This window comes from Psittacula echo, assembly GCF_963264785.1.
Source record: "Psittacula echo genome assembly, chromosome: 12".
NCBI classification, from domain to species: Eukaryota; Metazoa; Chordata; class Aves; order Psittaciformes; family Psittacidae; genus Psittacula; species Psittacula echo.
Genome location: NC_137747.1, coordinates 10,402,627 through 10,417,864, shown reverse-complemented (window position 1 = coordinate 10,417,864; position 15,238 = coordinate 10,402,627). Strand labels below are relative to the sequence as shown.

Sequence of the window (15,238 nt, the reverse complement as noted above, 5' to 3'; positions counted from 1 at the left end):
AGAAGTTTTTCTCCTTGTCCTGTGTTCTGAGAGGCAGTGAGGCCTGCGGAAACATCTGATAAAACCTCACATTTAATAAGTAATTCAGAAGGCTTCTTAAGCAATAGCTGCAATTGCTTTTTCAGACTAGCAAGACCTTCTCATGCATTAATGCACTTGGTTAGGTTTTGTGAGGAGCTCAGAGGAGAATGTATCCTTTTCCTGTTACCGTTAATTGACCCTGGACTCTGCACCATGAATATTGTTCAGCAACTGTGTGCACCAATAATTTAGAAAACCACAAGTAATCAGGCTGTTTTTATCAGAAACAAGTAATAAATCTTATCTTAATAGTAAAAAAAAAAGACATGGCAATTTCTGATGTGTGACATTTCCATTGCTTGAGAATGAATCAGTGCAAAGTGAGGTAACCCACACACCCCGTCACTTAGGGCTGGGGCGCATTAAACCAGGCGCCGCCGTTTGGAATCCCTCTCCATATCTTCAGTGTGAGATTCTCCATTGCACCCAAGAGGGGACACCATGTTTAGCAAAGGGTCTTCAGATGCCCCTCCAAACAGGGACAGCAACAAAGCCACGCCATAGCCAGTAGCTCGTTCACCCTAGGAATTAAAAACAAACCCACACAACAATTTACACTTCAGACTGTCAAATCTGAATCTAGCTTCAGTTTGCCTCTCGCTCAACAAGAACGGTGACAGTACATGGCCACAAACAGTACTCAAGGTCGCTGGCAGGCTTGCTCAGCTTCTGCATCCTTACTGCTACTGGAGTCTGTCCCGCTTGGATTCAATCAACATGTTGGTTGAATCACATGAGAACAGAGCTCCCACTGACTCGAGGGTGGATTTATGCTCCCTCCAGCAGAAGCACAGATTTGCAGTACAAGCTGAGTAAGTCTGTTTTTAAAAAAGGAAGTGGGGGGAGTAAATTGGCTTAGTTTTTAGGAAAAAAGAATATACACAAGTTCCATCAAATGGAGGAGGGGAAACCCCCAAGAGGAAACAAATGTTTTCTCTGCTGCAGGTCAGCAGGCAGGATGATCAACTCTGGTCAATCATCTTAACAAAACAATATGGGTGTAAATGGCAGGGTAGGATTATTGCCACAGGCAGAAAGCAGGCAATTTGTTGAAGTTTACAATGATAAAGATGTTGCTGATCAAAGCGACCATTAGAATATTTTAAAATCAAAATGCCCACGTAGTTTCCTTTACCTAGTTTGCCCGCTCAGGAAAGGATCAGAAGTCACAGGAACATACTCACTGCATGAACAGGGGCAGCAATGTCTATATGGACCCAGACCCCAGGCCAGTCAAAGCCAATGTGAGAAGCAATGAAGAGCCCAGCACAGGAGCTTGGAGTATTGTCTCGGTCCTGCAGAAATAATAAGAATACAGTTGGTCTTGCAAGAAAAGGAAATGTCAATGTTTTTTATTCTTGCCTATTCTGTCTTATAGAAAAGACAGTTGCGCAGATCTAGGTCAAACCTTAATGAATGGCCCTAAAACACAGTCTTGCAAACCAACTATGATGTACATCATTTGACTTAACCTCTGGTAGCAGCCTGGCCCTCTTCAGTAACAGTTATTTTGCAAAGCTCCTTTCTGCAGTGTTTTTGAAACTTAACTCACAAACACAGCAAAAGCAGCTGCAGCAATCCCCAAGGCCTCTGTCCTCAATTTCCTGGCTTCTGCATTCCCAGTTACAGCCTCTGCTGGTTATACATGATCTGAGGAATACCAGTCTTTACTTCTTAAACAATCTCCATTCAGGAATTTAGCATTCATTTTAGGGCCATGCTTTGACGGCAAGCGGCCTGAAGATTAAACAAGCCACCCTCTTTAAAATTGACACTAAACATCAGTGTAGTAACATACAGCCTGCAAAATCCCCAGGTAAAAGACCCTGAAGACCATAATTACATGTCCCATTTCTATGAACACACCCCACATGGAAAGCTTTCAGGCAGCTACTGACAGGTCAGCACATTATCTAGAAACACACATTTTTATGTAATAAGTGAAATTAAAAAGAAAACAAATCTTACTGCCACAGAGTTTTTCATATCAGCTACAGCAGAGGTAAATTCACTGAAGTGGAGCTCAGGGCAATACACAAGAGGATGGACCAAGTCTCCACAGTTCCTGCCGGCTTTAACACAAGCCTTCTCCCACTCTTCATTATTGGTAAGGACAGCAGCATGATACTTTCCTGTAGCAATTCCCTAGTGAGAAATAAGAAAATAATCAGGAAGGATTCACCTTAACTGTGCTGGGTACAGTAACTCTGTACTGCTCCCTCTCAACACTAGCTGCTGCTTTCCATCTAACAAAACTACCAAGAAAAAAATGTGTCAAAACTATTCCACAAGAAGTTAGCGTTACAAATGTGGACAAAGACATTGTAGCTACTCTGACTCTTTTAACATCTCTGTAAATCCATTCTGCAGGGAAACAGTCTGCATTTGTCTGACCTATTCAAAGCACTGTCCCACAAAAATGCTTCTTTACAGTTACTGAGCAAGCAAACTCTATCACTTTACAGAGGATACCCCAGCAATGTGTGTCAATCACATGAACAGTTTGAATTTAACATCTTCACTCCTTGGAAAAATTGCTTCCTTCCAAATACACAAAACACAGAAGCCACCATCACACCACTGTTTCAGCAGGATAATGATGAGGGATTTTCAAAGGATTCATGTTTACACCAATGAAGGCAACATCCATGCTTCTAAAATTTGCCACCATTTCTCCTCCTGATACGAAGATCAATTTATTTTCTAGAAAATTAAACTACAAGAATCACTGCTCATTAACACAACCTATAAAACAGGAATAGATTTTAAACAACAGCATTAATTTTGTACACTTGCATCATTCTGTGTATGACTTACAACATAAGCCATTTTATGGACAAGAAAATTCCTGATGACTATCATCAAATCAGTTCTGCTGATTATAAAGCTACTGACTTGCAAACATTGAGCACTGGATCGCTTACATCAGCTGCCAATGTCATCAGGAAAATACAACTTTAAGTATGCAAAAGCAAAAAAATTGCATAAAGAACAAAAAACCTCCTGCTTGAGTAATGCAGCTATAAATGTCACACACTCATGGTCTATGTCACGTGCACAGAGGATTAGTTTCCTGGGGTTGCTGCTGGCAACTTTCCCCTTGCACAAGTTCAGGAACCCACCATCAAGCACAACAGTTCACAACATCTACCTTCCCCCAAAGACTAGCAGGACAGAGGCAAAGCAGTGTATAATGTACAGACAGCAGAAGGATGCACCCTGTCTCCTAGCAGTTCTGAATCAGTACCTGAGCTCCAGTAAGAGTGGCCATATCAAGAATGATATCAGCTCCAAGATCTTTGCATGCGTAAGCCACTCCATCAGCCAGTATCAGTCTACCTTCTGCATCAGTGTTATTGATTTCCACGGTTCTAGGAAGAAGAGAGGACATTTAATACAACAGTGCTTCAGGCTAGAAGTTAACTCATCTGTCTGGACTAGAACACTGGATGAAAAAGCAGACTCAAACTTAATGTGCTTTCCTATTTGGCTCCGCAAGTCTGGATGGCTCCTTATTTCCCAGCTGCAAGCATCCAGACAGAGCACACATGGAAAATGGTTTTAATAGCAATGTCCTCATGGTTGGGTCTTATTTGTTACGCCTGTATAATGTCTACCATGTTGAGCTGGGATTTTATGAATTATTGCCGTACAAAGAGGTACCATACTCTGCTTAAAACAAGAAGAGAGACAGTGGCTGCCTGCCCCTGTGACCATATAGAATAGAGATGGGGACAGAGAAAACACCTAAACCTGACTGCTTTAAGAAAACTTCAGCTCATAATATGCATTTTGATGTGTATTTATATACCCAACAGAAAACTCTAAGCACACTCACATTAACTCACTACTATGGCTGTCTGAAATCCTATTATCACTATTCAGGGAAGCAGATGAGGGACAGGCTCACAATCTGCATGGCACTCAGACAAACAGAACCAAAGCTGGCATTTCCTCTCAATGTTTCTGTGAAAAGGATAGATACAATCTTACTTTCCAGAGTAAAGAACATGAATGTCATCAGGTCTTGTTGCACGTGGTCCGACTGCATTCTCAGCCAAACAAAAAACAGCATGAAGATTGTCTTTAAAACCCTGTAACAACCATAGGAAAGAAAGAGCTTTTGATTCACATCAAGCTAATTTATTTAGACTGAAATCCATGAGGGATCATGACTTCTTGACAGCAATGCCACTAATTACATGTGTGATCGGGAAATCTATGAGGAACATCTTGTGTTTTGAAGCCGAGGCCATGAGCTACAGAAAGAAGGCGAGGAGGTAACACCTAATATTGGTTTTAGAGTTCTCACTGAAGAGTGAATAAATGCCTATATGCATGTGACAGACAAATGGGGCAGTGACCTAGAAAAGCGCTTGTCAATTAAGCAGTGATCAGTACAACCTTCTCTCAGTGGCAAGGTATCCAAATTAAAACATCTTGTGTATGAAATGTGCAGGTGCAACTGGAGGCAGTTGTTTAGTTAAACCTGTGTTCAGCTCTTTACAGCCAGCTCCAGTAAGATCTTTCCCTGAGCTCACCAGGAAACTGCCAAGCTCACCAAAACCAAACCCTAAATCACTGAAGCAACAGTACCCCTGGTGTGAAAACCAGCAGAATGCATCTCCAGTGATGCAATGCTTCAATCACCTGATTTTAACACAACTTTAACACTGACTCACAACAGAGATTACAAGCAACACATCCGCACTGTGTAACTCCAACTTTCACAGCCACAAAGGAAAGCTCCAGCAACGGATGCTTTTAATGTGACAATTAAAAGGCCTGTGAGATGTCATTACATAGCCAGTGAGGATGCTTGAGATTACTTTCCAAACCCTGATTTTTCCATTGTTTTTATTTAGTCTCCAATAACAACAAAGATACAACTGGGGCAGTTTGAGAAACTGAGCTCCTTGCCATAATTTCTGCCATGCTGGGGAAGAGCCTACAGTAATAGTGGAAACTTATGGAAATAATAAATGCTAATATGCAGCCATCTGTGTACTGTATACTTTCCCTAAGAAACAACCCCAGGTGAACAGATTCCATCTCTGGGAATTTTCTTGGAAAGTAATTTTGATCGTGGCAATCCTGGAATGTGGTGGAAACGACATGTCTCAGTGGATCTCCCACCTGCACACAGTTCACTGCCCTTCAGCATCCAGCCTGCACCACAGGTCAGATACATGCTACTGGATCTATCCTTTCTCTTTCAATGTAAAACCTGGCTAAAACTGAGATACTTAGCCTTAAAACCATCAAATTCCTAGGGAAACCAGGGTCAGTTTTACTGTTAATCTCTTGATAAAAGTCCACAGCTGAAGAAATCTGGACTTGCTGAATCAGCTCATGTTGTGAAGTCTAAAGGGCAAATGCATCAATCAAAACCTTTCAAAATAACAGGCAGCTTCTAGAAGCCAGTGGGCAAACAGCACTGTTGATGAGATAACCTGCCATCTATGACCTTTTGCTCTTCCAAAACAGTCTGTGCAGCAAAAACCTTACTCTGTTCACAGTCTCCTAGACTGCACCAAGTTTTCCTCCTTCAAGTAGGAGACATGGTTAATCTACTGTCAAAAAAAAATGAACACCTGCTTCCAGTATGAGCTGCCTTGTCCTGAATCCCTTCTGTCCGTAGCTTTTCAAAGCAGGATTCACTGTCTTAACATGAGGCTCAAGAAGGATTTTGAAAACTCTAAGTGAATGTTTTTCTCTTCTCCCTTGTATTGGAAAGTTCACAATGGATAAAATGCATCTTTCTAGGAAAAAATCACTTGCTTCATTTTACTGTCCAAAGTCTTTTTAAATCACATTGTAAAACTGTTGAACAGCATTTAGGCAGATACTTTCTGAAGATGGTTAACAACCTCTGCCCCTCTTCCCACTCAGCTTTCTATCTTCCCACTCAGCTTTCTATCCCACATGTTTCCAGCTTCAGTCTCTGTGACAAACCATAGCTAACGTAAACCTCTTCTACATTTATACTATTAAGAGCATTAAAAGAAAAAGTCCTGAATCAGTAACATTGACAAATTCTTGCCACTGCTTATCTGAATACATTTTCTGCCTGGATTTCATTAACAGGTCTTCTTACGTGAGGTTGAAAAATTAAGCAGTGATAGAATTCTTTTGTTTTTACATACAAAGGCACAGATTTCTTGTGAGGTGTGACAGTCTGTCATACTCAGGCTCAATTTGTCCAAACATATCACTGCCAGTTTGCTTATTGTTCCAGTAAGTGCATATGAAATGACAGATCACTTACTTTCTCACCTACTGATTGTGAATGCAACTCCTCTCAGTGCATATAATTGCAAACAAAACTACTCTGGAAACAAGAACTGAATCACTGACAGAACGTATCACATCCATGGCTTTCCCAGACCCTCCCAAAGCACTGCCCAAGTTCTAGCTCCTGTCCCTTGCAAACACATGACCTAACTTTCTGAAGGACGTGGTTATGGAAAACAATTTTGCCTGAGATGCAGCTCACAAATCTGTTTTCAATTTGAAGTCTCCGCAGATAACTGTGAAGTTTACAACCTTTCCACATCAAACATGCTGCTAGGGCCAAGGCACAGAGCTAAACTGTTGAGAAATGGGAATTTGGCACTGACCATCCCCTGGACAAAGCTTCCATCAGATCTATGCATTAATCTGCAGCAGTAAATGTTCTTTGAACTTTGGATACTCCTTGGAGGCAACAGCTGCTCTGTCAGCAGGATTCAGTCACCGGATTTGTGGAGAGGGCAGAGTTTTATTGGCAGCAGCCACTTCTTTTCCCCAGCTCATATTGTTAAAGCACAACATGCCTTTCTTTAATTCTTCATATTTCAATACCTGGCCTCTTCTCAGCTCCCATACTACTTTCTGACCACAGGAGCAAACCAACAAGCAGCTCCCCAAGAACTGCCACTTCCCCAGCAGGTTAATATTAGAACTGGCACAGGATTTAGAATATGGACAGACTTTATATCCCAGAGTCACTCATCCCTTTCTTTGCAAAGGTGATGACAGCTGCCCCAAATCCCACAGTTTAAACAAAATCAGCACTGGGTAACTCAAGTATAAATCTGATTCAAGGCACCAGAAACCACTGAGGCTGCAGAACACACCCTGACAATTAAGAAAGACTCTTAAAAAAAAATAAATTGCACTCAAGGAATTTCTCACAATTCTCAAGATCCCAGTAAAGATCTAAAGTATTTCCCTGAAAGAGGGGCTCAAGATCACTAATAGCAGTGGCAGGTCAGAACTCCAGGATTAGACTGGCCTCCATATCCAGGAATATATCCAAAAGCCAGACTGCTCCCTGGCAATGCTGGGATAACATGATATCAATTAACACATTTTACTTACTTGCTTTACAGTGGCTTTGAAGGCACCCAAAATAGCAGCTGCTCCACCACAGTCTCGTTTCATTCCAGGCATAGTAGTCTGTTTAAAGACAACCATAGGTTTCTATTTCTTTTATTCTTTAAAAGAGAATTTCACAGCAATGCCTGCTAAAAACTATCACGTTTCTGATGCTTCTGTACCTCTGGTTTTGACACTGCTCAGCTGTAGCAGAAACACAGAACATGTGCATCTGCTTATTGTTGGCTTTTGCCTTAGAACTGGAAAATACTAAACCTCTGCTGCTAATTTGTTAGAAAAGAAAAAAGGTTGTTTACAAGATTCACACTGAGGCCAACTCAAATGGGTTTTGGATCCATATCCAAAATCAGGAATTAAAAAATCTTTGTTTCTAGCTTTCTCCTAGCAGTGGGCGATACTTACAAGAGCGAAATATCAGGTAATTATTTAACTGCTCTGCAAAGTGTTCCCTGAATCCTATTTGGTCTTCTTCCCAATAGTTTGTGTTCATACAGATGAAAGTAGATCAAGTGTTTATCCTAATAAACATACTTTGGTTTCCTACAGACATCAACTGAATCATTTCCATCAGAAAACAACACCATAAGCAAAGACAGCAGAAGAACAAGTGCTTATGTACCTTTCCCTTAATGCTGAGTCCTCCAGTGTCATACACAATACCTTTGCCCACCCATGCAATGGTCTGCGTAGCACCATCTGGAGTGTGACTGAGAACTGCCAGGGCTGGAGGATGCAGAGCTGCCTTGCCAACTCCGTAGATACCTGGAAAACATAGAATTAAACCACTTGTGGGGAAGAAAAACTGCGGGGAGCAATCTGTGCCTATTTTCTTGGAATACTATGGCCAATAAAACTGTTTCAGAAATGTACAAATAAAACATTACAATGGAGATGGCAAAACGTTGCAATTAACTGCTAGGAAACAAAGCTGAATTTTCAACAAGATATACCTCCGAAGCCTCTTTCTTTCAGCTCCTCATCTCGAATAATGGTAGGAGTAATCCCAAGATCCTTGCCAACTTTTTTGATTTCCTTAATCCATAAAAGAAAAAGGATATTGTCAGTCAGTTACCAGAAGGACACATTGTGTCTTTCCATACATAGAGGTACCCACTTAAGGGTTTTGTGTGATTTTTGCATGCATACACACACAAACATTCACAGTTCTGGGAGTGGTGCTGGTTTTCCAATGGCCTAATTCCACCGAGACATCCTTCATTTACTATGGCATGAAACAGAAATTTGACCTTTAAGCTCCGCCAATAAAAGAAATCTTCAGAAGTAAAGGCCAGCTGTTTTGATGCCATACAACAGGAATATTTTCCAGATCTTCATGATAAAACTCATTTGGAAACATGTCAACTTTTGTCCTATAACTTCAGAAACTCCTATCGCCATCAGGCTTAGGGTAACACTAGCACTGGCAAAGAAGCCAGTGTCACGACCGAATCAAGAACTCAGGTCTTCTGACTCCTAGTGCCTTAACTCAAGTGTACACTCAGCCTCCTTCGAACTTAGCAAAGTTCTATGAAATATCAGAGGCCAAAGAAATAGCCTCTGCATCCTTGGATAGGTTCTTTGATGTGCTTCCCACTGCTGACATACAGGTTTTGCTACGAGATAACAACACTAGTTCTTGATTACTGCAGTCTAGACTTACAATTAGTAACTCTTACTCATCAGGTGTTATTACCTACCTCCAAAAAGTTATCTGTGTTCATCTCATTGCATGGGGTGTCCACAATTCGAGCAGCCAGCCTGACTCCTTCTGTAGCACTTGCCAGACACTACAAAAATAAGTGAGGACATGTGAGAACTAGCCTTGGTTTGGCTGGTTTTCTACACAGCTTTGCATTTAGTCCTATGCAGTGTACACCAGATGTGTGGCTCCTCTGGATCACATTAATGCTTAACTGCAACCAATCATAGGCAGCTGTATGGTATTAAATAATGTCAATCATGCTAACCATTATTTTTTGTATGTGTTAAGAGTAAGTTACATTTCCCTGCGCTGTGATTTCTAAGCAACTGTATTCTTTCCCGCAGCGAAATGATGTTGCAAGATTAGCAGCATTCTCCACTGTCAAAAGGAGATCGGGAAGGCAATGTGAGGTGGAGAACAGAAAGGTAAGAGGAATACAATTCAGGAAGTCACAGTGATCTTGTAGGCTGCTCGGGCTGGAAACCTGCAGAGATTATGTAATCTACAACATGGGAAACAGCAGTTTACTCACAGCAGGCAGAGCAGCTGAGTGCAATAAAGATTACTGCCATAAGACACTGTACATGGCAGACCCTTGGGGAATGTGGAATATTTCATATTTGTGTAAAACATGCGTGCATCTCATCTGTTTCCTCATTCCTGTGGCAAAATGAACTGACCCTCACCTGGACTGAGTAAAAACCTATTTAGGCAAGAGTGGACAGAATTGTAACAGTTGACAGAGAGCAGGAAGAGGCTATGTCCTTAAAGAAGGAGCCTCCTGGCAAAAAGGACAATGAGGGCACCAGACACTAAGCTTCAACTTTTAACTCCTGTGAATCAACCACCCGAAACAAGACTAGGTGGTAGGAAACTTTGTTCAAGCTTTCCAGTAGCCACACTATACTGAAGACCACACACAGCTGATGGGAGAGTCAAGATGGGATTTGAAGGAATCTCATATGTTGGGTAGTCATTTGTGCTGAGGTATTTGAAGTTTGGCTTGGCCAGACCGGCCTAAGAACTCCGGACAGGCTGTCCCCCAGCAGACTCAAACACTGGATTGCTTTGGAAAGGTGCCCGATGGCCTACAATTGCTTCTGATTGCTTTACTTCCCCTAAAGGCATAAGGTCCTCCTTGAGAGGCAAGTTAGCTTTGGGGAAGTGATTCACCATTAGGGCCATGCAGGTAAACCGAGGTTACTTGCATGCTTACCCAAAAGCCAAGTCTGAGGGAAACAATATGACTTACAGAAATAAGCTGTGCCTGGGTTTGGCTTCCAGGGTACTCAAGAGACACGGATAATGGCAGCCTTTATAAATGCCTTATAAAACTATGATAATCCCTGCTAGCTCTCATCGTAAAATATCCTGGACAATGCAGTAGGTGCAATATACAGCAACATGCTGAGGGAGAGGCCTTTAGCTAAAAAAATCCCCTACCACATGCTTCTTCATCCATGCTGTACATTAGCTGTCTGGTGCTGGTTGAATTTAAAGGGTGAACACTTAGCTTGGAGGAAGGTAGTAATAGTTTTGGCATTGACATCAAGGGCAAGAACAGGAGGTAGAAATAATTTCAGCTTTGTTTTTTAAGTTATAAATAACCCAAATGGTTTGGAATCTACCTATCCAAAGGAACTGGTTTTGACACCAGCTATGGTTTTCCTGATTTGAGGCACGGAAAAATTGAGTGACCAACAGTTGTACTCATAGCACCTCTTGTCACCTTCCTGAAAACTATCTGGCATCATTTGCTGCAGCCAAATCAGTTCACAGAGTAAGGACAAAGTGCGGAGGAAAAGATACTGAAAGAAAAAAAAATACCCTAAAGCTGCAATTCTGTGAATTTCAGATGCAGCAAAACTGTATCCTTTGCCAAATCCATTGCCAGAATTTGGAAGGAATTTGTATAACCTCACTGACTGATCAGCTAAGTGGATGTCCATCTTTACTGAAACACAGAACCTGGCGCACTGAACAGGAGGTTGCCCAACAGCTTATGTGCAAACCTTGGAATAGCTTTTCAGTCAAGATCTTGGAGAGGAATGACTTAGCATACTAAAAGTTACCTGGAGTTTCCTCTTTGTAATAGTCAGGTGCAAGGGAAACAGCCTTTGATTATCTGCTACTGGAAGGTGACTTAACTTATTTAACTGTTATGTATAGCTCATTTCTAAGCCATACAATTCCCTAGGGTCTTGTTTTTTTGTTACAGCTCTGCTAGAAAAACTCAGCCAGAGTTAGATAGAAATAGCAGAGGCCATATGTGCTTCCATAATAAGCAAGTTTTAGTGACTTCACTGTGATATTCACCTCTACAGCTACAAACAAATTTTGCCTGGGTAAAAGAAAGTGAGAAGCCCACACACCAAAACCAATGTAACATTAAAAGTTAAAAATACACTATCTGCATCTCTGATAAACATGACAAAGGAGACATTGTCTTTGTGCTATTTGTTTGGTGTTTTCCACCCCTGAAATCTAAATCTTGACTAACATCCTCAGCCTCTTCTGCAGTAACATGTTCAATTCATGTTCAATCAGCTGTGAGTTTATCAATTTCAAAGAACTCTGATCTAGGATAGTTTATTACTTTAGATACAACGCCTATTTGTATGCAGCCTGAGACATATATTTGTGCATGCAACAAACTGAAAAAAAAAAAAAAGTAAAAGATATTTCAAGGAATAACGGAGAAAAAAAAATGATGAAAAACACCCAAAATCTTACTTTAAGTGTTGCCACTTCTATTGGTCCATTGTTTTGTCCAACCAGGAAGAACTCTACTGTTACAGTTTTCTTCTCTGCGCGTCTTGATGCACTGGACCGATGCGTGAACAATGGGAATGCCCTGGCCAATGCACAAGCAGAAGCGAAGACTTCAGACCGTTCACAGACCATCTGAAACATAAGCCAGGATACAAACAAGTCAGACACCATCAGGGATGTGGAAGACTCCATTTAAAAGGACCTGTGATATTACTGGTGGGTAATAACTGACATCCGAATCAAGATGTATGTTATGTTTTGCATGGATGGAGGGACAGTATAACCAGTACCACACCAAACTGATTCCATTCATTTCCTGTATGGAATCACACTACTGGACTTGGCTGTGCAGAAATCAGTACATCCTTGTAAGAGAGCTGGACTGCTTTAATTACACTGATGCAATTAACACAGTTTAGCCTACAGATCAAGACAACAAAAACCAGCCCGGGAAGCATCAATATGTGTTCATAAAACAAACAAAACAGAGAGAAATTATATGAGAATGTGGCTAAGATTAATCCAAAAGCTTTTAACCATGTAGAAGATCTTCCTGAAGTTCATTACAGAAATTACCAATGGAAAGCAGTTATAGCTAAATATTTTCAGAGTTAACTATAAGGGAAAAAATTACTACATAGAGTTATTACTCTTGCAAATAAGTTTTCCAAGTGAAAGGTATAATTAGATTTTGTTACTGACTGTAAGAGTCTTCTCTAACAACCTAGAAATCTGAATTCATCTGGAGAAGCCATAGAAAGAAATAACAAATTCATCAGGCTCATAGAGAAGATGACCAAAGCAGTCCAAGAACTTGCCCTGCAAACGACTCACACTGGAGCATTGGTTTGCATTAAGACTTTCAAAACTCACTGAATAACACAAAAAGGGACCATAAATGGGCTGCACAGTATGGACACAGCACCCTACACGCAGGCTGACAACTTTCTAAACCACCTGCTAGCATCATACATCCTAGTTTGAAAAAAGCCACTACTGGTTTCATTTGCATGGCCTGTTCTAGTTGAAAACATTCCATACACATCCAGCCTTAATTCCCTCCAACTGCTTGAGCATGCATAAGCTGTTATAGTTAGCTCTTGTTTACGTGTCAGTGCAAAACCACTTATAAATGTCAGTATAATTATATCTGTAAAACTTGCCCACCTCCAGTCTCCTTGGAGACAGCTTAAAACCATGAGAAGCCGAGAAAAGACTTGACTAGACATTGCACCAGAAGCATTTTCAAACGGCCACTTACAACAATACATCTGTTGACACCTCCTGGAAGGCAATTTCTAACCAGGCGGGTGATGAACTGAGCTGCAGACGGACTGTTGTGCCGGCTGACCCTGGAAGGCAGAGCAGCCACAGTGGCGTAATTCAGGTAGAGAGGACAGCTGTCGGTGGGGTTTGGATTCAGAGTGCTTAAAGCAGATTGCCATATCTGAGGAGATAAAAAAGGAGTTTAAAGACAAAGAATTGCATCAGACTTTTCTTCCCATCTCATTCCCACTATATTCTGGAACTCTTTACAGGATTTTAAGTGTTGGAACAAAGAAATTGTGTGTAAGCTTTTAACGCAATAACCTCTTGAGCGAAAAGAAACAGGAAATACGACAAACCTGTTTATTAACCAGAAAATACAAATGCACTTTCCGTTGCAAGTGCCTCTACAAGCCACAGGAACTAAAATGTAAAACCACACTATTTGATGCAAAGGCTGCTTCAGAGCTTCAAGTTCAGACAGTTTCACTAGTGATAAATAGATGATTGATTTCCTAGTCCTCAGTTACTGCTTCACATAATAATTTAATTAAAAACAAATACATACAAAAGAGGCTAAATACTGTTGCGACAGACCAGGGAGTGCAGAACAACCTGACACACACACAGCGGCCCAGAAGCCGCGATGTAGCCCGTTTATGTTGCCACCAGCCAACTGAGCCCCCAGCAGCACTGCACCCCGCAGAGAGCTGGCTCGGCCTCCCGCTCCCGGAGAACCGCAACTGGCAACGCCGCTGACTGCGGACCCCTCGGCGGGGAGCGGAGCCGCGGTGCCTCACCCGCGGCGGCGGAACAGCTGCGCGGGTCCCGCCGCAACAACAGGCTCCGGCCGCTGCCCGCCGCCGCTCCCAAGCCCGGCCCGCTGAGCGGGCACTGGCTCATGCCTCTTTATTTTCCCGTTAAAGGCCGTTCCGAGGGGCTTTCACAGGGCAAACCCGCGGGCTCTGGGGCTCGCGGCCAGACCCTCGCCGCGGCAGGCCCGGCGCCGCGCAGGCACCCGCAGGCCGGGCGAGCCCTTGCCTGCCCCGCACCACGCGGCCGCTCGGGGCCGGGGCGGGCGGGCGCGGCCTCGGGGGACGCTGGGGGCAGTGCCGGGCGGAGACCGCGCTCCCTCCGCGTTGGGGCCGCCGCATCAAGGGGGTGAAGGCGGGGACGGGGCCACCGCGCTCCCGCCGGGCCCGGCCTCACCTCCTCGGTGACCCGCGGTTGCAGCTTGCCCCGCAGCTGGGCCCAGGGCAGGCGGTGCAGGTTGTGGAGCTGGCCCAGCACGAGCAGCGGGCGGCTCTGCGGGTCCGCCTCGCTCGCACTAGCCTGGAACTCCAACTGCACGTTCGCCATCTTCCTGCCCTCGGCCCAGCCCGACCCGACCTGACCCGGCTCGGCTCGGCTCGACCGCGCGGCTCCGCCCCAGCGCCCGGCGCCGGCTCCGCGGGGCGGGCCCCACAGCGACGACGGCGGCCCCCGGCGGCAGCGTCGGGCACTGCAGGCGGGCAGCCCGGCGAGGCGCAGGACCCGGATGCGGCGGAGGGAGCGGACGCGGCCCCGGGGAAAGTGAGGGGCACTCGGTCCCGTTCCGAACCGGTCCCTTGCAGTGGGGTTCCCCAGCACTGTGCTGGGAGCTCTGCCCTGGGGAAAGGCTTCGTGCCAGGCCTTTGTGTTTGAGCCGGGTTTCGGAGAACGCACGGGTAGATCAGGGGTTACAGAGGAAAATGGTAATAACACTCGGTCATGCTGCTGAGCAAGGCGCTCATCCTACTGCAGGCATCAAACCACACGGAGAGGGAAAGGTCCGAGTACTAACCCAGCTATCTCAGGTTGGACAGGGCTTTGAGCATCCTGCTCTAGTGGAAGGTGCCCCTGCCCGTGGCAGGGGGTTGGAACTAGATGAGTTTTAACGTTCCTTCCAACTCAAACCACACTATGGAAGTCTATACTTGTCCTTCATAATACAATTTTGGGATGGAACGGCTGCATCTTGGAAGTGTGAAGAAGTTACAAAGGGAAAACAATGGAAAA

At 43.7% G+C, this 15,238-nt stretch overlaps 1 protein-coding gene across 1 annotated transcript; it reads right to left on the bottom strand.

Annotated features, from left to right (window-relative positions):
• Positions 1-354: 354 nt before the first annotated feature.
• Positions 355-14,622, bottom strand: NPEPL1 (aminopeptidase like 1). The gene is made up of 12 exons (XM_080628078.1): positions 14,411-14,622; positions 13,197-13,382; positions 11,897-12,067; positions 9,159-9,248; positions 8,412-8,493; positions 8,081-8,223; positions 7,444-7,521; positions 4,075-4,175; positions 3,329-3,452; positions 2,050-2,226; positions 1,266-1,376; positions 355-602 (listed from the first exon to the last, which is right to left on the bottom strand). The coding sequence occupies exons 1-12, from the start codon at positions 14,558-14,560 to the stop codon at positions 444-446; spliced, it is 1,572 nt and encodes a 523-aa protein (XP_080484204.1). The 5' UTR covers positions 14,561-14,622; the 3' UTR covers positions 355-443.
• Between the last annotated feature and the right edge of the window lie 616 nt (positions 14,623-15,238).